The following is a 21,428-nucleotide window of genomic DNA, read 5'->3' on the forward strand; positions in this document are numbered from 1 at the left end:
TAACTCCTCGTCCCACTTGTGACCCACAATATCTGCCCCAAAAAAAGAACTTGTGGCCCACGATACATCCTCTCACGGGTCCATTCAACGTCACAGGCAATGCACTTCGGCAAATGAGTCCAGGCACGCGCGCGGAACTGTGATTGGGCTGAAGGCCTGTACGAAATCACATTAGGTCCACTCGACGTCTAACCGAAATGCCAACAGCCCATAATCTGTGCCTACACCAATTCTGGCCCACACTGTCCATCCAATGCACTCTGGGCCCGAGCCCATCCATTCTTGGCCCACGGGACTGCGCGGCTTACGACAATCTCACAGCCCCGTCCAACTCCTCGTTCCCCAAACCCTAATCACCGCTACCCCGCTGTATATAAGCCGCCGCCAGCTTCCGCCCCTTCGCAAACCCTTCGCGCCGCCGCCGCCGCCGCAGCCGCTCCCCAGCACACCGCTCCCAGCGCGCCAAAACCGGCGGCAACCCCGACCCCCCCTACTCACCTAGCGATGGCGGACCGCGGAGGCCAGCGCGGCGGCGACCGAGGCGGTTTCGGCCGCGGGTTCGGGCGCGGCGGGCGCGGCGACCGTGGCGGGCGCCGCGGCGGCCGGCGCGGCGGCCGCCAGCAGGAGGAGGAGAAGTGGGTGCCCGTCACCAAGCTCGGCCGCCTCGTGAAGGAGGGCAGGATCAACAAGATCGAGGAGATCTACCTCCACTCGCTCCCCGTCAAGGAGCACCAGATCGTGGAGCAGCTCGTCCCGGGGCTCAAGGACGAGGTGATGAAGATCACGCCCGTCCAGAAGCAGACCCGCGCCGGGCAGCGCACGCGGTTCAAGGCGTTCGTCGTCGTCGGCGACTGCGACGGACACGTCGGGCTCGGTGTCAAGTGCGCCAAGGAGGTCGCCACCGCCATCCGTGGCGCCATCATCCTCGCCAAGCTCTCCGTCGTGCCCGTCAGGAGGGGGTACTGGGGGAACAAGATTGGACAGCCGCACACCGTGCCGTGCAAGGTCACCGGCAAGTGCGGATCCGTCACCGTGCGCATGGTGCCGGCGCCTAGGGGGTCCGGGATCGTTGCCGCCCGCGTGCCCAAGAAGGTCCTCCAGTTCGCTGGCATTGATGACGTCTTCACCTCGTCCCGCGGCTCCACCAAAACACTCGGTAACTTCGTCAAGGTATACCGGTTTAGATCTTTGTTTAATTCTATATTGTTTATAACTCGTATTGCTGCATTTGTTGCTCTGTATACTATGCGTTGGCAGTTATGTAATCTGCGCATCTTGTGTTCGATTTTTAGTGTCCATGGTATGATCTAGAGTTAGTACCCTTTGTGCTATATTCAGATTTCTAACTGTGAAGTTACCTAGTCTAGTTATCACCTATATTTGCTCATGTTCAACTGAGAAATTTGAATTGTTTATTTGAATGAGGTTTGTTACCATTTGGGCTTTCTGTTATATATAACTTTCCTTCCTAGGGTTTGTAAAATAGAATCGTAATAAGGTGTCATTGGTATTGGTTCACTCCTGCGCACAGGCAGTCAGGTAGATTCAGCACAAAGTTTCATTGATTGCACCTCTACTACACCATGGTTCACCTTCACATATGAACATCAGTTTGCTATGTAAATCGCAGAAAATCATTGCTCAGTGACAGCATGGAACAGGGCTGCCTCTGCACTGTGCTGCCCTCTTGCAGTCGTTAGCCTGCCACAACACTACTTATGGCATATGGTGTTGAAACCAGTATATGAATATGACTGATACAGAGTTGTGTTTCTTGTGCTTACATTTCATGTTCTGTGCAATCTGTCATTTATATTGTATTATGCACTGATTCCTTTCATACCTGTACAATGCAAATCCTGCCCTGTTATATTTCTTTCACAAATTTTGTACTTTATCCAGCCGTTGCATGTTTTGTGACTTCATTCAAGTTTTGATGCTCGATTTTTGGTCAGTTAAGCAATTTCAGTCTGTAAGCTAAATGTTGCTTTGCATAATTTGAAGCTACCTAACCGTTCCAATGAACTCATGTATGTTTTCTATTATTTGGTGCAAGAGGTTCATGATTCTCTGTTTCTTTGGTATCCCATCTTTGAGGTTGAATAGTATAGCTTTAGTAAATGTGCTGATATAGACTTTCTAATTCATTTTGTTAGTGTGGGAAACTTACTAGCTTATTTTGTCATGTTTGCAACTTGTCAATTGCAGGCCACCTTTGATTGTCTGATGAAGACCTATGGCTTCCTTACTCCTGAGTTCTGGACTGAGACTAAGTATGTGAAGACCCCGTTCCAGGAGTTCACCGACCTTTTGGCTAAGCCGACAAAGGGTCTTTTGATCGATGCCCCTACCGAGACGGTGGAAGCTTAAATGTCTTATTTGTTAATTGTTCAAGTGTCGAGAAAGGAGTTTGCTGTAGTAGCTACCTGTTTTAAATGTCTCGATTTTAAATTATGGAACACCAGGTATGCACCTAAGATATTGAGCTCTTGTTTTTTCTGTATTGAACGCCTGAAACATTGAGGCAGCCAGCTTGTGATGAAAATCTGCCCAACGCTTTTGTTACAGTGGTCTTCAACACGAGATGAATGCTATCATGCTGCTTTTACATCTTTAAATAATCGTACTAAAACTATCTGAACCAGATTACTTTTGCCAAGTGAAAAAAATGTTGCCCCAGCTCTGCTGCTTGGAAAAAAAAAGATGATGATTCTGCAGGCTGATTCTATTTGATACATGATAAGATCTGCTCGTTAGTTTTTAAGTTGGATCAATTCATTGAACATCCTTTTAAGTTAGATCAATTCATTGAATATCCTTTCACTCTAATTTTGTCATGCTCTGTTTCGATCTGCTTGGCCTCTTGTCGACTGATTTTCGATCATCAAAACAAGAGGCATCTTTTTGATCTGAAGATGCATTATAGATGTCTGTTAGATGAGATAGATAGTTTGCCCGAGAGTAAACTTCCTTGGCAGAGCTGAGCGAGAAAGATAAAAAAAGGTTTGTGTAATATATGTGGGATAAAGTTTCTTTTCAAAAAATGAGAGTTGTAAGTTTCTTTTCAAAGTTGTCCCATCTACTCTGTGGGGCATCAGACAGAATCACCAGTCGATGCTCCACATCAATACGTGCTCTTGGCCAAACCGTTACTGTCAAGGTGAGGATTAGCCAAAAAAAAAAAGACCACCATAACCAAGGTTGATCACAAGAGCCATATACATGCTACGCCTTTCGGTTCCAAATTAAAGTCATTATAATTTTATTAAAGAGTCAAAACATATCAAGATTGATCAAATCTATATAATAAAATAACATAGCGCTGACATCTCCCTCTACAGCATTGTAGGGGCCGCTAAAACTCCCATACGGTAAGACCCCCTGCGTGTCTCTGGACATCGATAGCGGTATGGATACCAGGATTTACCGTACCAGGTGAACATAGCGCGACTCCTCACATGCCTCTAGCCATCAAATAGTTTTTGCAGGTACCGACGTCGACCCTTCCTGAAGAAGATAGCACGACCTCCCATGTGCATCTGACATTCTACAGTGACATCAACAGTGTTGTGGGCGCCTACCATTATCCAATCCTCATCGACGTGGGCAACAAGGCTTAAAAACATCTGTACCCTCTTACCTGTAAAACCATCCCCTTCATCTATAAAAGAGGGTGCGCTTCCTCAAACAAAGGAGACCGAATGATCGAAGACCGATTCTAGTAGGCCAGAGTTCCTTAGATCGATAGCTCACAACCACAGAACCGTCAGGTTCCGACCGCAAGCACACGCTTGAACACTTATCTCATACCGAAGTTCCTGTCAATCTCGGCCCTTCCGGTCGGAGCCGACCGGACCTCTTGTACACCCCATCTCTCTCCCTCTCGTTTTGTAACCCCGCTGTAAACTTCGAGCACTTGGGCTCAGGAATAAAGTCACCGACCGACCCCGACTGGACGTAGGGCACGTTGCCCGAACCAGTATAAATCCTGTGTCATTGAGTGCTAGGTCACCTCCGATCACAATGTACAGCAAAACTATAAATATTCACTAGTTGGTCACTTTCTGCACCGACAGCTGTCATAAAACAAAGCCCCCTCTGAAGAAGCTGCCTTACGAGAAGTCTAAAGAGGAATCAAAAGCTGCGACACAAAAAGATTTTGATAACTGGAAGCAAAGTTTAGCAGAATCAAGAGCAAGGAGGTTGGAACTTGAGAAAAACCCGCCAAAGCCGCACTACACAGCTCAACGAGAACTAAGGAAAAAAAAAATCAATGAGCGCGAGAAAAAACAGCGTGATGCATGTAAGCCCTCGCCTTTATCGGACGATGAACGCTCTCTCGACAAGTCATATAAGGCATCATTGAAAGCTAAGAGAGCAGGGAAAGATGTTGCACAGCTCGGGCAGCAATCTAAGCAATCTATCGACCCACTAGTTGTTGAGGATGATTGTACAAACGCACAAGGCGGTCCAATCTATAGGGAGGCACTCCAAGACTTCATGGCCACAACAGGTCTCACACCTCAACAACTCATTGGGGGGAGGATCCATACCAATAGTCAACTTTGATATTTACCGAACCTATCAGTATGGCAGGAGTCTTGTCAACCCTAAATCCTTGTCATCACTGGGTACGCAAATGTTCTTGTGAAACAAGTGGTACTTAAGAGCGTGTGACAACGAAGAGGCATGGCTTGTTGCCAAAATTAGACCAGAGCATTACTCCAGTGGCTACGACGTTTTACATATTGAGTTCGCTTAATTACACCAACTATTAAACCGGGACGCTCTCGACAAATCTCTCCTCGGCTGCCGGTGTCTATAAGTGATTCTTTCTACAATTTAAGTAACTTGCATGTTAGTTCATTGTATATATATAGTTATCCTCACACTATATATATATTCTTTTGTACTATATAAATGCAGATATGAGATGCTGAAACTAAAGAGAAAAGGGTTAACTGATGTTGGTTTCATGGACCCGAATCGCACATTCAAGGACACTGTTACTCCATATGATAGATGGCGACCTCAAGTGGAGAATAATGTGTTTAAGTTCTTAGATAACCAACATAACAAGACACTGATACTCTTCCCTTACAACTTCAAGTGAGCGTTAATGTCTTTTGCCCATTTTATTTTGCTTACTCCATGTTGACTTTAGTTAATGAGTTATGTATGCCATTTTATTGATATAACTCCATTTATTTATTTTGTTGAGTAGTGCTCGGAAAAGGTTCGCCGAGAAACACCATTATGATCAATGGAAAGTGCCTCTGAATGTAGTCCAATACCCAATAAGTACTAGCTAGGTTACCGCATCTTTATTTAGTTTAATTCATTATTAGCATGCTTCATTGGTTGATGATGAATTTTTTTCTCGTAAAATGGTGTCTGCAGTAGGGATCGGGGAACAACTTATGTGGATACTACGTCTACGAGTTCCTCATGGAGTACTCAAGAAGAACAAGTGAAGAGATCCTTGAAGTACGTAAAAAATATACATAATTTATTTATTACCATTGTGTTGATATATATAATCCATACTTTTCCTTTCATTCGAATTGAAGATTGAATGGAGGAAGTAAAATGTTATGTGATGTGACCAGATCAAAGCAATTCGAGAGGCATTGACCGGATTTCTTATTGATGAGGTCAAAGATCCTAAAGGCGTGTACCACTATGACCCTAAAGAATTAATACCTAGTAGCCATTCAACTGAAGATTAAGGTTGAATGAAATCCCAAGGACATGAGTACAAGGTTTTTGTGACTTTATTATGTACATATTCCATGCATGTACAACCTCTTGAAATATTTGTATATATGTAGTTTTATACATTTTACTGTGTTATTTATATATAATGCTCGAACGAAATCTTATACGTGGACGTATATTAGCAGCGTAGAATTCATATACGAAAAGCTAATCGAAACCAAAAAAATTGAATTGAAAAAAAAACCATAAAATGAAAAGGAATGAAATGAAAAAAAAGAACCTTTAGTATCCATTGGGAACACTAACCGGGACTATAGGTGCCAGCCCCAGTGCATTGCCTGAGGGCCATTTAGTCCCGGTCCACTTTCAGTCCCGGTTGCTAGAACCGAGACTAAAGGGGGTCCTTTAGTCCCGGATTCGCAATCCTAGTTGAGAAACCGGGACTAAAGAGGGTTTCCCAACTAGTACTAATGTTCAGTCTTGCACCAGTGTGCCATGGTGCATATTGTATTCGACACATCTTTCTCACTAAAATATATTTTCATCCTAGCCTCTGATGCCCTATGATACGAATATTTCAAATTGCAATGCATTCATTAGGAACTAGATATTGACATTCATTGAATATTCAAAATTCAACAACGTAACCGGACCTGAATCTCACTTGTCCTATGCACTTGCAGTGCAGTGCAGTGCGTCTGATACAGGGGTGGTACGGTGCCACACTGCCTCATACAAATGGGGACGAAGGGGGGCCGGCAGGGACCAACCATGGACCCATGGTGGTGGTGGTGGCGGCCTGGTGGGTCTGCTGCCGACGTGTGACGCACGCTCCGGCCACCTATCAATCACGATGCATCGATGTGCCACCGACCGCTGCGCGCGATCACAGAGAGGACGGGCAACATGCCGACGAGGGCCGAAGGGTGCCTCCAGCTCCAGCAATTCATGGCTGGGACATAAAAACACTTATTGCAACGTAAGACTAAAACACCTGAAACATTTCAAACATATGCTTGCAACATATGTGTAAATGCAATATCTAAATAAGCACATTTACAACATACGTCTGAAAAAGTAGTTGAAACATTTGGAACGGATGCTTGCAACATACGTGTACAACAATTGCAACATCACGATATATTTTTGTAACAACCATATAAAACATTTGCAACGTACCTCTGAAACATACTTTTGCAACATGTGCTTGCAACGCAACATCTTCTTGCTGCTCGACGGAATAGAGGCCCGTCGGTGTGTGGTGTTCACCGGAGGCAGCGGCCCGACGGCGCTTGTAGACAGCGGGCCAGCGACGGTGGCTGCACAAGCGGCGGGGAGGCATCGACCGCACGAGCAGCGGGGAGGCCGTGGCCGCGTGACTTGGAGAGGGCAGCAGCGCACCACGCCTAGCAGGGCCAGCAGCCCGAGCGTTGCGACTTGGAGCGCCGCGCCTAGCAAGGCCAGCGGCCAAGCAGTGCGCCTCGGAAGGCCAACAGCCGTGCGCTCGGAGGCGTCATACGAGTGATAGGAAGAGGAATGAGTGGATAGGAATAAGTGGATAAGCAGTTTTTTTGAGAAATGAAGGAGCGTGGGTTGTTGGGCTGGCGTCGTGGTCCAACAACGGAGCGTTAGGACGGACGGACGCCTAGTTCATAGCATTACCCTAATAAGTTATAACGGTGCTTAAGCTCGAGACAAAAAGTATAGAAACGTTTACTGTTAGAATACTACTGACACAAAACCATCATATCCTTAGTTTACGTAGGTTCTGCGGACATAAGCCAACAACAACAAATCAGCATGTAGCATAACAGCTAGGCCAACAGTGGAACATGAGCAACACTGATAAAACTAGCTAGAAACCCGCGGCTTGCCGCGGGCTAGACAGAGTCAGCTGACATAATTGTTTTTCTTTCCTCTAAAACATATATGCATCAATTATTTGCGGCGTGCATAGGTAAATGTAGCAAAAGATAAATTCTCTGAGATACGAACACATGAAAGTTGATTCTCTCCATAGTAGTACTCCAAAAAAAAATCTGGACAGGAAGCATGACAAATTCTGTACCAAATACTCACTTAACCTTTTCCATATATATCTCGAGCTGAGAAAATGGTTAATCAACCAATCTCACCAGTCAACTAACAGTTCATGCTAGGGGCAGCTTGCATTTTATTTAAAATGTAGGAGTCTTACATGCCGGCAAAAGGAGCAGCACCATTGACGAAAGAATTCGAATGTTGCTGTTCATGTTAAGACACATAGCCACGTTCAGGAAGGACGCTGTAGATGAGCTTTTCCCTGGACTGGTGTTTGCCATGGGCATGCAAGCTGCCATGTGGATTGGCACATAAGGAAAATGTTTTAGTAGGTAGATAGAATGACATTTCTCATTAAAATGGTAAGCCACAGATAATCCTAGTCGTACAGCTAACCACTGTACTAATTGAATTAAAAGATTGTAATACATAGCAGAGTAGGAAGGAATGGTTAATTCCATGGTATGCCACAGGTATTCATATAAATCCACTAACTAAAGAGGATGTAATGAAAAAAAAAGGCTCATGTATTTCAGGGGAAGGCCCAGAAAACGTAGAAAATCTCAGGTTCTATTGTTCTGCAAATGGCTCACATATGCTTTAGGCAACATAAGCCATAAGTGCCACCTATATGCAAATTAATAAGTAGGCATCGAACATATGTTTTAGGCGATATATGGAGACTATGTCATAGCAGGATAATCTAGAACCACGCATGCAAATAAATTTGAGCTGCATAGGTGGCCTGGACGCTGAAAATGCTGGTTAGCAGAACGGCAGTACAAAATAGTAGATAATATAGTGATTAGCAGGAAAGCAGTACAATCGTTGGTGGGGAAACCGTACAAAATTTGTTAGTAGAGTGCAAATTTAATGGTAACCACGACCCAATGCTTACGGGTATTATATGTTGTATGCAATTCTGACATTCTTATCAGTAATGGCAGGGTACATGAGAGTATGAGAGAAAAACTAAAAGGTTCTTTTCTTCTCCCTAATTGAACTTCTGTAAGTACTGGCATGTATTTCAACCAGTATAGGCAGTCCCTTTGCTGACATTAGTAAAGAGATTTTTTTATTAATTGCAGTTAACACATCATTTATTTCATAGACTAATTCCCAAATTGCAAAGCTCAGATTATTTCCAAAGATGTAAACTTATAAAAAGTGAAAGACAAATAATTTCACCTTTGTGAAGGGTTGAGTGCGATTGCAGCACTAGTCTCATAGGCATAAGACATTCGTTGTCGCTATTGCATACATGGCTGTATCACATACCTGACAGTGCACAACAATCTCTGTTAGTAGAGCCTAACTGGCAGTGTGCCTGGCAAAAAAAGCAACAATGTCAAAGGTATTATGTCTGAAATGGTAGTGGCAAAAACAACGCATGGTGCTGTTTTTATGTAAGAAATGTTTTATCCAATATTTTTCTTTGCAGAAGGGCGGGCCTGGTGCAAGCGGTAGAGTCTTACCGCCTGTGACCGGAAGGTCCTGGGTTCAAGTCGCGGTCTCCTCGCATTGCACAGGCGAGGGTAAGACTTGCCACTGACACCCTTCCCCAGACCCCGACACCCTTCCCCAGACCCCGCACAGAGCAGGAGCTCTCTGCACTGGGTACGCCCTTTTTTAATATTTTTCTTTGCACTCTGCAGTTCACGACGGCCTTAATTTTACTATAGCATTTTCATTCGACGGACAATAAAGCCCATTTTTGCTCTGAAATATGACATCCTAAAGGGCTTCATTAAAAATCATGTTGTCATGCCTAACAAATTTATTGTATTAGAACTAACAACATTGTAAATATTTCGTAAGAGATTATTGATTAACAGATACCATAACATGTATAAACCAGATTAGCAGGAAGATTACACTTCTTAATACCAAAATTCATGCATATAGTAGTAACCACCATGTCGCAACTATGTATTGATTGCCATAGAAAATGACTCTGCCTCACCATTTGTTCAGACGATGTATTTGTTTTTTCTACTGAACAATCACTTTTAAGATTTGATTCGTTGCACACACAGGCATATACCAGCTAAGGTGTTACATAATTAACAATTGATATTAGGACCTAAAAACAATTGAGATGTCAGGCAAATACCAAATTCTTTAGTCAGACAAGGTTTAGATGAATGAGATATTTAGTCAAGGTTCTGCGCGTGCTTGATTGTTTGTCATTGCATTCAGCAGCCTACTATGTGGAGTGTGCTCACCTTGATATCGCTGTAGACTTTTGAGGTTTAGGTAGACACGCATAGCGTAATCTCATGAGGCTATGCAAACTTTACGCCAATCATTTTAGTTTCAGGTTCCACATGCTGCTCCGCTGCTATGTGAACTGAAATTTCAAGGAAAACAATGCAATTCAGCTGTAGGGATGCACCAGTGCAGCTGAAACTGAAAATTGATCAACAGAAAATATGGCAACAGCTTAGCAATGATGCTCAGTAATTTGAAGGACAAAAGGACATCAAGCAGGCGAAAGAAAGGCAATGAGAGTGGCAATAGTAGGCAGTCGAGGTTCGAATTGCTGAGGTAGTGTACCTGATGCAATGTGTTTATGTCTGGAAGATGCTCATTCATCCCTTAGTGTTTTCCTTCCATCAGCTTTTCTTTTTGCTCCTTGCAGCCAACAAAAGACATATGTTGCATGACACGAAAATTTGAGATTGCATCACTCAAGACTTCCTGTAAATGGTCGTCTGAACATAGAAGGCTCATATTTGAAGATAAGAAAATGAACCTATGAGATACTCAAAACAAACCTTCGGTAATTGACATTCAACCATCCTACAAGTGAGAGGCACTTAATTAAACACCATGCACAGGGAAAAAAAAACTTGAAACTAAACACACTGCATTTAATTTGATTGCATCTGACAAAAAAAAAAACCCCCGTGTACTAACTGCATCTGACAAAAAAACCACAGCTAAACCAAATTACATCAAAAGGAACTCGCTCAGCACTGCAAGAGATGAAGAGGGGGGAGCCCTGGAGATCTGCGACGGTGGTAAAACGGTAAAAGGCTACAGAGGAACTCACCAGCGTTCTCAAATAGACCATTGTTGGTTGAACCTCTCGGCCAGCCACTCCGTTGACGGCGTCTGCTCCTCTGCTTTGGCGGTGGGGATCATGCCTTGAGCTCGGCTGTGCGGCATGCGGTGGGGAGGCGGACGACGGGGGCGCGCCGCGTTCAGTAACACCTAGATGAAGAGGGAGGCGCACGCGTGGGGCAGAGGGAGGCGAGTGATGGGGGCGGCACTCTGCGGCGGCGGCGGCGGGTGGAGGTACCCTGTGGCGGCGGCGGCGAGCGGGGGCAACAGGGGGAAGCGGGAGGCGGCTGATGGGAGTGGCGGCGGCAGGTGGAGCGGGGGTAGCCGGGGAAGAGGGAGAAATGGGAAAGTAATCTAATAATGAAATGGAAACACTTTTTAAGATACTAGTTTCAATTAGTAGCTTCTGTTCCCGGAATGGTTTAACAGGAGACAGCAAAAATGATTTGAAGGGGTTATTGGGCCACAACCTATCTGGGCTGTAAACAGATGGGCCACCTACACTCTCCGTGATCCACGGGCCATGGAACACTTTTGTTGGAGCATGGGCAAAAAAAAAACAGTCAGAAGAGAAAAATTAATCAAGTTAAGCAGTGCCGCAGGAACATTACATACAACAAGCTTCTTTTCACTAGTGGTGCTGCATACGAATCACTGTACCGATCCACTACCAATTCGTCAGAAATGTCAAGTGCTACCGCATTTGGGCCTAATAGTTCATTTGGCGTTGGGTGGGGGGCCTTGAGAGTTTTAAGTTCTTCTGTTGGATACAAATCTGTTGGGCTAGCGAAATTGTCCGCGCAATTATTGCAACCTTAACCTAAAGGCTCAGTTTCAGTTATCGATACAATAATGTGCGGAGTCGATATCCTGCATTTGTCCTATACCATGTAGGAACATGAACAAACCGAGTTGGGCAGATTGTCCTGCTCAGCTGGTCATCGTCATCGTCAGTGCCCGTTATCAGCTTAAGATCGTAGGTAAATTGTCGTGATCAGGGTGAGCAACGGGTGGATCTCCTTAACGTAGTGGAATGGAACTGAAAATCCACAGCAGACAGGGACTTGGGAGCAACTGCGCATGCACAGGGTTTAAGAATCTGTCAATTTATTTGTTAATAACGTGCTCATGGCCCCTCATGCATGTCGTCACTCCAGGCAATATCAAATCAAAGATTGATGAGCCAAGTTTAATTTGTTCTAAGAAAAGGTTTCGCCGTTTAATTTATTTAGCTTTTTTTGCTGTGTGATGTTGACATTGCAGCGTCGGTCACCTATGCTTTGATACGTTTTATTTAAGCTACCTACCTCAATAAACCCATACATCCTACTAGCTTGTTTCATAGTGCAAACTAAAGAGATTGTTAATGTCAGGAGATGTGTTGCTCTGCATCAAAGAACAATTCTGAAAATGTTTTACAGCCCTCTTAACACATTGGTGAATTACTGATCCCTATATATAGGATGTACTATGTGCATGTACTGTATGTAACACAAAGGAGCTAGCTGGGGTTGAGTGTCCATGTGTTGTTTATCACTACACTCTTCTCTGATTTGTTTTTTTTTCAGTATCTTCTGACACTCCCAGGCCGGCAATTCAGAACCAGAACGTATGGAATCTGACGGAGAACAATCTCTGGTTTATTTTTCAGGCACATGTGCATGGGGTCATTGGGGGTGGGTGGTTAGGAACCCAATCAACCATGAACCAGCCTTCCTCCAACCATTTCTTATTTGACAGGAAAACAAACAGGCAAGTCAATCATGCACATGAGTCAGGTGCTGCCCCTCTCTGTCTGAGCTGTCCCATGCATGGTTCATGAATATATTGATTAATTTGCATTGTTATAAATCTTGATGATCCGCTTGCTGCTGGCACGCTGCCGTTCAGGCATTCCCATCAGCTTTGCCACTGGCACTGCATAAGACTCTTTTTTTCTTTTTTTTCTGTGCTGAAACATGGGTGGTTTACCGTATGTAAAGCTGACTTTTAATTCATTTCCTCAAGGTCATGTATATATACGGCCAATATGGCACGTCTTTGGCCGCACTTAAACTACTCAGATCGTACAAATTAGAGGGCGGCGGCAGGTGGAGCGGGGGTAGCCGGGGAAGTGGGAGGCGGGCGATGGGAGTGGCCGCGGCGGCTGAATTTTTTACTATTTGGTCCCTTTTTCGAAAGTTTCTCTCAAATAGACCCCTGGCGGAAAGAATTCCAGAAATGGACCCTTGGCTCGGCGCCAGAGTGACTGGCGCCGAGCTCGGCGCCATAGTGAATGGCGCCGAGACACCTACATTTCACCCAGCCTGCACTTCTTCCCCGAGCTGAATTTTGGCTAAGTCCCTAAATTTACCGTGAGATGGATATATAAAATTTTGGCTAAGTCCCTAAATTTACCATAAAATGGGCAACTTAGAATTTGACTAAGTCTTTAAATTTACCATGAGATGGACATGCTGAAATTTGTGGGACAGACATATGCAAAAATGGCTAAGTCTGAATTTTTGCTATGACTTGGAGACTAGAATTTTACCATGACTTGGACATTGACAAATTTAAAATTTTACCATGATTTGGATATTGAGAAATGTGGCTAACTCTAGAGTTTTACACTGACTTGATATTTGAGCACTTAAAACAACATAGAAATACTTAGGATAAAAAATGATCTAGGGTTCATGTTGATGAACGAGCCTAAAAATGTTTCTAAGTGTTGGATCAATAGTTAACACCCTTTTTCATGATGCAGTTTTGACCACAGTAAAACTATAGTTTCTTTTCTAGATATAAAGTTTGACCTTTAATAGAAGTTATAGTTTGAGTTGAGTACAACAAACTTTGTTTTTGGACCTAAACCTAAATCAGTTTGCGATATTTTATCTTCCAAATTTGTATAGCAACTCAATTTAATACCTTACTACGAGTTTGAGTACTCTCTGATGGCGTTTGAGGTTCCATATATGATGATGGGGCATTCATTTGTCTCAGATGCTTTAAATCATTTACTTACCTGAGTCCCTGTGAAGTGACAGGATCAAAGTCAGGAACGATTGCCAAGGTGTCGATGATGATACGCGATAATTTGCTTCATAAACAATCAAAATCAAAACATGAGCTGTAGATAAATTTGTACATCTCATATAAGCTAGATTGTGAGAAATTGGAGAAGTAAATTTGGATATATATGTCAATGTGATTTTCAAATCTAGAATGTCAGCCACTATGCAAAATGTAAGCAGATATTAGAGCACATAATACCACAAAACAAATACGCATAGATCGTGGATGTGGTGCAAAATCCCGACTCACCTAGGACTCTAGAGAAGGAATCGCATCTTTTATGCCCTGTTCTTCTTAACTCTATAGAAGCGACAGTGGCTAAACTCCTGTAACCTGGTCTTCTCTCTGCTGGGGAAGCCACAGATGACAGATGAGAGCTGCTGGCTGTTGCGAGTTCCTCAGGTCGTGGTCCCACCACCACGTGACATCGGACTGACACCGACGAACCACCATGGCGCCACCCAAAAGCCTCATTTGAGTGAGCTCGTGGTCATATCTAAGAGAGAACATGCTCAACTCCGACAAATAGATCTGTGATGGACAACCAAATTTTGTCAGGAGTTATTGCGCTCTGTTGAGCGATATGGTTGAGTAGGAATGATATGGTGTTTAACAAGGTTAAAGCTAATACTTCCATGACAACAAAACAAGTCTTGTCAAGTTTGGACTTAGCCACGGTAAAAAATCAGACCATCTCGTGCTAAATATACATATGTCCATCTCATGGTAAAATCACAGATTTAGACAGATTGTAACATATCCAGGTCACAATAAAATTCAATATGGCATTGCCATGGTAAAAATTCAAATTACATATCCATGGTAATTCTAGTCTCTAAGTCATAGAAAAAATTCAGACTTAGCCATTTTTGCATATGTCTATCCCACAATAAAAATCAAATTTGACAATGTCTAAGTCATGGTAAAAATCCAAGCTTAACAAATTTCAGCATGTCCATCTCATGGTAAATTTAGGGACTTAGCTAAAATTCTAAGTTGCCGGTGATTGTGAGGTAGGGTGAAGTGGCGAGAAAAAAACCCGAGACGGAGGAGAAATAAGAGGAAGAACGCTCGGGGAAGAAGTGCAGGCTGGGTTAAATGCAGGTGTCTCGGCGCCATTCACTATGGCGCCGAGCTCGGCGCCAGTCACTCTGGCGCCGAGCCCCTGGCAGGCCATTTTCCCGTGCTCAGGACCTCGGCGCCAGTGACCGTGGCGCCGAGCTCGGCGCCAGTCACTCTGGCGCTGAGCCAAGGGTCCATTTCTGGAATTCTTTCCGCCAGGGGTCTATTTGAGAGAAACTTTCGAAAAAATGACCAAATAGTAAAAAATTCGGCCGCGGCGGGCGAAGCGGTACGTGCTGATGAGCTGGCTAAGGCGAGCGAGTCCTTTTTTTTCTGGGAGTTTTTTTTCCCTGAGTTTGCTGTGGTCGTATAGCTGGAGGAAAGGAAAATGGGAGTGCTGGCGTCCAGCCGTCCGATGGATACCGATCCATCGGACGATGCTGCGGATGCAAGTCCCCGGATGTCTATGTGATGGAGGCCTAGCTCCACCGTTTCTCTTTTGTGCTTGTTTCCCCCGCGCCGCTCGCGCCGCACGTGCCCCTAGCTCGCCCCGCAGCCCGTCCCCACAGCCCGCCGCATCTCCCTTCACACCGCCCCACGTGCACGACGAGCATGCCCTATCGCCCCCTGACCGCAGCACCCCCATCCGCTCGCCCCCAACGCTTCCGTCCACTATCCCTCCCACGAGCCACACGCTCCCCGCCGAACAACATAGAAAGCTGGAATAAAATACGTGCAAAACACGAAAACAACTATTGCAACATTAGGCTGAAGTAGTTGAAACACCATGAACATATTATTGCAACAACACGGAACAAACTGCTGCAACAATAGGTTGAAGGAGCTAAAACATTTGTAACATATTATTGCAACACTGGGTGTGAAGCATATGAAACAACGCTCGAATAAAAACACCTGCAACAACATAGAACAGCTACTGCAACATGAGATTGAAGCAACTGAAACATTTTGAAATATTATTGCAACATTTGTGCCAAGCATATGAAACATCCAGATCAGAACGATTGCAACATCATCTAGAAACAAGTGAAACATTTTGAAACAGTGCCTGCAATAAAACCTTTGAAACAAAATGCAACATGGGCAAAACATCCCCCAGATCTTCTACTTGTGCAACATCCTTACGATTCAACTGCAACATACCTCTGAAGCATCTGAAACAACTGAAAGATACAATTGCAACATATAGGGGGGAGAGAGCCTGCACGGGGAGCCCCATGGCCGCCAAATCTGAGGGCGTCAGGAGCTCCTTGTGGGGGAGGACGCCGGTGTCGGGGAGGGGCGCCGCCGGTGTGCGGAGGAGGGACCCGGGATGTGGGAGGAGGACGCCGGGGTCGGAGAAGAAGACGTCGGTGTGGGCGAAGGAGTCGCCGGTGTCGGGGAAGGGTGCCGCCGAGGTGGGGAGGAGGGAGCCAGGGTGGGGGAGGAGGACGCCGGGGTCGGGGAAGGAGACATTGGTGTGGGGAAAGGAGCCGCCGTGGTGGGGGAGGAGGACGCCGAAGTGGGAGAGGACGCCGCCACCGCCAGCCAGGAAGGGAGCGAGGTGTGTGGAGGACGGGCGGAAGGCGGGGAGGAGCACGACCGCTGGCTCACGGCGCTGCGGAGCGTAATCGTGGGCGCGGAGCTCCTGGATCCATGGGGGAGGAGAGGGAGAGGAGAGGAGCAGCGGCAGCAACAGCGAACGTGTGGACGGGCTGAACTGCAGTGCGAGCGGATAAGACCATGAGAGACGAGTGGAGGAGGACGCGCGGCGCCGTACCGAATCGTTATACGACGCGCGTTCGGAACCGTCGGACGTCAGAGTCATAGCAATACTGAAAGGAAAAGTCCAGGTGCGTGTAGAAGCTTCAGGAAGGACGGTAGGTGCGGCTGGTGGGATGAAGCAAAACAATAAATAAAATAGAGGCAAATTGAATAGATGGTTGGGATAGGAAAGACGGACGGCTGTGATGAGGTGACTGTGGGTAAACAGTAGAACAGTGATTCCTGGCTTGGAAACTATAGATCTTATTATTATTTATTTATTTATATATATATATATATATATATATATATATATATATATATATATATATATATGATACGGTGAAGTTTTTTTGGGAAAAACAACTATAGTTTATAGTTGTAGTACAAGTACAAGCTAACCCAAAATTTAATGTTTAAGAGACTCAAGGAATTAAAAATTTTGTGAGTGGTTTTATCGAAGCATAAGAGAATGGACGGTTGCCTAGGTTTGTCCTTATCGGAAATTGTACCATGCATGTCCTCTAAATTCTCATTTAGACAGCCATTTTATATAAAAAATGCTCTTATTTAACATTTTGGAGAACCAGCTCTACTCCGATAAAAATATTTGAAGATCACTGAAATCTCTATTCCTACAGACACGATGATATAACGAGTCTTTTGGAATTGCTTTATATTGTGCTAAAAACTAAAAGGAATTCTTAGGGGTTGTTTGGATGGAGTAAACTTAGTCCATGTTTTGAATGCCAATTAGAAGGCTGATCGATGGTCCAACAAAAACTAATAGAGGATGAGTAGAACTCATTAGATAAAAGAAATTTTTAACCGGTCCATGTTTTTACCCTACTAATTCACTATCCTTTTATTGCTAAACCCACCCAAAATACAACTCCCACTGAGAAGCCCATCCATCCACCAAAAAACTGTACCTAGAAAAATAACACATTTAAAACGAAATGTCCAGATTTACTTGTAGGTCTTCTCTCCTCACCCAGTTAAATCGAATCGTCAACATCGTGTGTGTAAACCTCCTCATCCTCCGGCGTCTAGTAAGCCAACCGCGTGAAGCCGCTATTCCCGCGTTCAAAACAGGGCTCCGAGAGTTCCTCGTCCACACCGGTCTCCGACTTTTACTTGTCCGTGGAAGCCCGTGTCTCCACCTCTCTTGTCATTGTAGGCACATGTAGATGCAATAGAGACATAAAGAAATGACAAAAAATAAATAAAAAGTACTCCCTCCGTTCCAAATTATAAATTACTTTGACTTTTTTGGTACATCCAGTTTGCTATACATTTAGATATAGGCCATGTTCGCTTGTCTTATAATCCATACTTTTCAGCTTGTTTTTTTTCAGTCGGAATAATGTTTTTTCTCTCACACCAAATCAGCGGAACATTGTTTTAGCTTGTTTTTTCAGCGAAACGAACGGGGCCATAATAATATGTCTAGATATATAGCAAAATTGATGAACCAAAAAAGTCAAAGCGATTTATAATTTAGAGCGGAGGGAGTAAATAAAATTACCTGTACAAACTTATTCCTATAAAGGTCTATTTGATGGGCTCCATGCGGCTTCGCCTCTATGGCCCTATTCATTTTGTTGAAAAGTCATGCCTGAAAGTACTGTTCGCTGATTTATTGGGAGAGGAAAGCATTGTTCGTTCGCTGAAATAGTACGGCTCATAAGACAAGTGAATAGGGCCTATATCTGTAGCAGTATTGTGCTCTTCATTTTCTTGGTGCATTTTGGCTGGAGCCATAGCCGTTTGGCCTGTGTTAGCTCTACAGTAACATAACAAAAGAAGCCAGATTGTTGGAGAGCTGTGCCAAACGGGTTTTAGATAAAAATGTAGATATTCACACTATTTGTAGGGGCTGCTTGCCAATAGTAAAGTATTGTGGGTTGGATACTTGGATTTGAAGCCTTAGTTTTATACTCCTTAACATTTGGCCTTTTCGAGTGAGCAAGGTTCTGAGAAATTCGGTGGCAATTCAAAAGTGTGGTCCAAGTGAAAGCTACACGTTCCTGATTTCACTTCAATCAATGACACTGATACATCGCAAAAAGTTGGGTATGTAATGGAGGTGGAGTACTTAACGTACTCCTTGGTGTATAAAAAAAACTAATCATTTAGAAAAGTCAGAACAACCTATAATTTAGTACAGAGGATGGCAGTGGTGGAACCAGGGCCATGCCCCCAATCCAGTAGAAATGTTTTTGAACATCCTATAAATATTGCAATTTTTAGCATATATTAAGGCATCAATTCACCCATTTTGTATCGTAATATTATGATTTTTCGTTATCAATACTAACCGCATATATTAAAACATTGAAAAAGTTGTTGAAACAAATATTCATGTACATTTATCTTACTTAGAGATGCTATGGTTCTGCGACTCAGGGTTGGCAGTTTATTTTATTTTCCACAAACAAAAGCAGCTAGCAGCACTGCATGATGCTAGTGCTGCTGCCGATGGATGGGCACTACTCCAGCAGAGGTGAGGACAGAAACAAACAGACAGAGCACTACTCCAGCAGGCTCAGGCGACGACGCCCGCTCCGGCCTTGAGCTTCTTGGCGAAGGCGGCGAAGTAGCTGCCCTGGTGCACGGCCATCTGGAGCTCGGCGTCGCTGGGCAGCCTGCTCTTCCCGTCGGCGCCGGCGAACGTGCCGGACCCGTACGGGCTGCAGCACCTGACCTCGTCCATGTCGAACATCCCCTCGCCGAACGTGTACCCGACGGGCACGAACACCATGCCGTGGTGCGTGAGCTGCGACACGGCCGTTAGCGCCGTTTCCTCCTGCCCGCCGCCCTGGGTGCCCAGCGCGAAGAAGAACCCCGCGGGCTTGCCCGCCAGCGCCTGCTTCTGCCAGAGGCCGCCCGTGGAGTCGAAGAGCGCCTTCATCTGCGCCGCCATCATGCCGAACCGCGCCGGGAAGCCGAACAGGATGCCGTCGGCGTCGGCCAGCTGCTTGCCCGAGATCATCACCGGGTGCTCCTCTCTCTTGGCCGGCGCGTGCATCTTCGCCAGCGCCTCCTCCGGCAGCGTCTCCGCCACCTGCCATATCGTTGCCTCGACGCCGTCGACGGAATCGGCGCCCTTCTTGATCTCCTCCGCCAGCCTCGCCACGTGGCCGTACGTGGAGTAGTACCTGATCAAAGTCATCAACAACAAAAGGAAGCATGAATCGTAACATTGCCAGTGACAGTGGGTACTCGTACGTATTTACTGGAGCATTGTAAGCTAAGGTGCTCATGATTAGCTAGGTTGGCCACGCACACAACGTAGATCTTTGTCACCGCCATTGATGGATCGCGCAAGCTTTGTCGTCTGCCTTCTTCCTCCGTCAGTTTTTAATTTGGTGCGTGCAGTGTCTGCTGCTTCGTGAGTCTATCGATGCACACCGAGCGCGCATATATAAAGAACCCGCTGCAAAGGTGAGCACTGAGCACGACGGGCCGGAGCAGCCACGGTGATTTGTTTAGTAGACACTGGGCAGGGGGCACCACCTCATTTGGGGATCAAAAGCCGTCAGCCGGCGGCTCGTGGCTCTTGCTGAGATAGCATACGTGATCAGTGACGTCGCTGCAGACGTTGACGCTCCCCATTGGAATCCAAGTGCCAAATTCGATTGAACCTCTGGAGGCCCTGGAGAGTTTCAAGTCCCAACTTAGGGTCTCGTTCTTTATAGAGATTATTGTGCTGATGTGTTGGAGTATCTGAAGTTCTGAACTGTAAGAAATAGTAACATTTTCAGAAATGAAGCAGCTCCGTTAGACTGCTGCAAACACTGCTTCAATGAAGTCTTCAATTCGGCTTGGTTATCCTTCGCGCGAAGATGAAATATTTTCCATCTATTGTATTATGGCTAGAGCAGTTTGTAGATATTCGCACTATATGTGGGAGCTCCTTGCCAGTAGTAAAGTATTGTGGCGTTGGATACTTGGATATGAAGCATTAGTTTTATACTCAGCATTTGACCTTTTTGAGTGAGTAAGGTCCGAGAAAATCGCTCGGAACCTGATTTAACATCAATCACTGATCGAGTGATCGATACGAAACATCGCATAAAGTTACATACCAGAGCAACTTCAAGAGACTTGATAAAATTAGATGCTAAATTATGAGATTTAACCATTATGTAAAATAGAAAGTCCATATAAAATATAGAGTTTTACAACAACCTAGCTAAATTAAAAAACACATATAGCAGGCAGGACTCGCTAGGGAAATATAACCAGCGAGAATGGTGGGATAACCAGCTGAGAAAAAAGGAAAACAATATAGACAAGCTGTTGGAATGCTTTTTTGGAACACAATAGCTTCACAAATACATTTACCCAATCTGTTGGAGTTGCTATAAGACTCTAAGAGCTGGAGTATATTTATTTTATTTCCGCAAACAAGTGCACCTAGCGGCACTGATTTTGGGAGACGGGCATCTTAAGGTGACCGTCTCCGTTAATCAATTATTTTCGGAGGCGGGCGTTCGAAGAATCCATCTCCTAAAATCAATTTACGAACCGTTTTAAGATGTCCGTCTCCGTAAATAGTTACGTCAAAAATTATTCATAACTTTTTTATATGAACTCGGATGAAGACAAATTTTATATCAAATTATAGCACTTGACGTGATCTACAACTTTCTAGTTAAAAAGTTTTTGAATTGAAACTGTTTAGGTCCCAGAATATTATTGTAAGTTTATAG

The 21,428-nt window shown here is 44.7% G+C and overlaps 2 protein-coding genes and 1 long non-coding RNA gene across 7 annotated transcripts; 1 reads left to right on the plus strand and 2 right to left on the minus strand.

Moving 5' to 3' along the window:
* Positions 1-390: 390 nt before the first annotated feature.
* LOC136532149 (small ribosomal subunit protein uS5x-like) lies at positions 391-2,565 on the plus strand. The gene is made up of 2 exons (XM_066524755.1): positions 391-1,170; positions 2,209-2,565. The coding sequence occupies exons 1-2, from the start codon at positions 505-507 to the stop codon at positions 2,368-2,370; spliced, it is 828 nt and encodes a 275-aa protein (XP_066380852.1). The 5' UTR covers positions 391-504; the 3' UTR covers positions 2,371-2,565.
* A 3,755-nt stretch (positions 2,566-6,320) lies between these two features.
* On the minus strand, positions 6,321-11,172 carry LOC136532151 (uncharacterized). Of its 5 annotated transcripts, none has more exons than XR_010778177.1 (7): positions 10,814-11,172; positions 10,536-10,560; positions 10,315-10,458; positions 9,984-10,108; positions 8,947-9,036; positions 6,898-8,050; positions 6,321-6,670 (listed from the first exon to the last, which is right to left on the minus strand). It is a non-coding gene; the product is annotated as an uncharacterized lncRNA (long non-coding RNA). The 5 variants fall into 5 exon arrangements; XR_010778175.1 differs by having other exon boundaries at positions 6,898-7,381; positions 7,916-8,050; positions 10,315-10,560; XR_010778178.1 differs by having other exon boundaries at positions 7,916-8,050; positions 10,315-10,560.
* A 7,836-nt stretch (positions 11,173-19,008) lies between these two features.
* On the minus strand, positions 19,009-20,155 carry LOC136532152 (NAD(P)H dehydrogenase (quinone) FQR1-like). Its single transcript, XM_066524758.1, has 2 exons — positions 20,000-20,155; positions 19,009-19,871 (listed from the first exon to the last, which is right to left on the minus strand). The coding sequence occupies exons 1-2, from the start codon at positions 20,023-20,025 to the stop codon at positions 19,259-19,261; spliced, it is 639 nt and encodes a 212-aa protein (XP_066380855.1). The 5' UTR covers positions 20,026-20,155; the 3' UTR covers positions 19,009-19,258.
* Between the last annotated feature and the right edge of the window lie 1,273 nt (positions 20,156-21,428).

The sequence above is a fragment of the Miscanthus floridulus genome, unplaced genomic scaffold (assembly GCF_019320115.1).
Source record: "Miscanthus floridulus cultivar M001 unplaced genomic scaffold, ASM1932011v1 fs_538_1_2, whole genome shotgun sequence".
Taxonomy (NCBI): Eukaryota; Viridiplantae; Streptophyta; class Magnoliopsida; order Poales; family Poaceae; genus Miscanthus; species Miscanthus floridulus.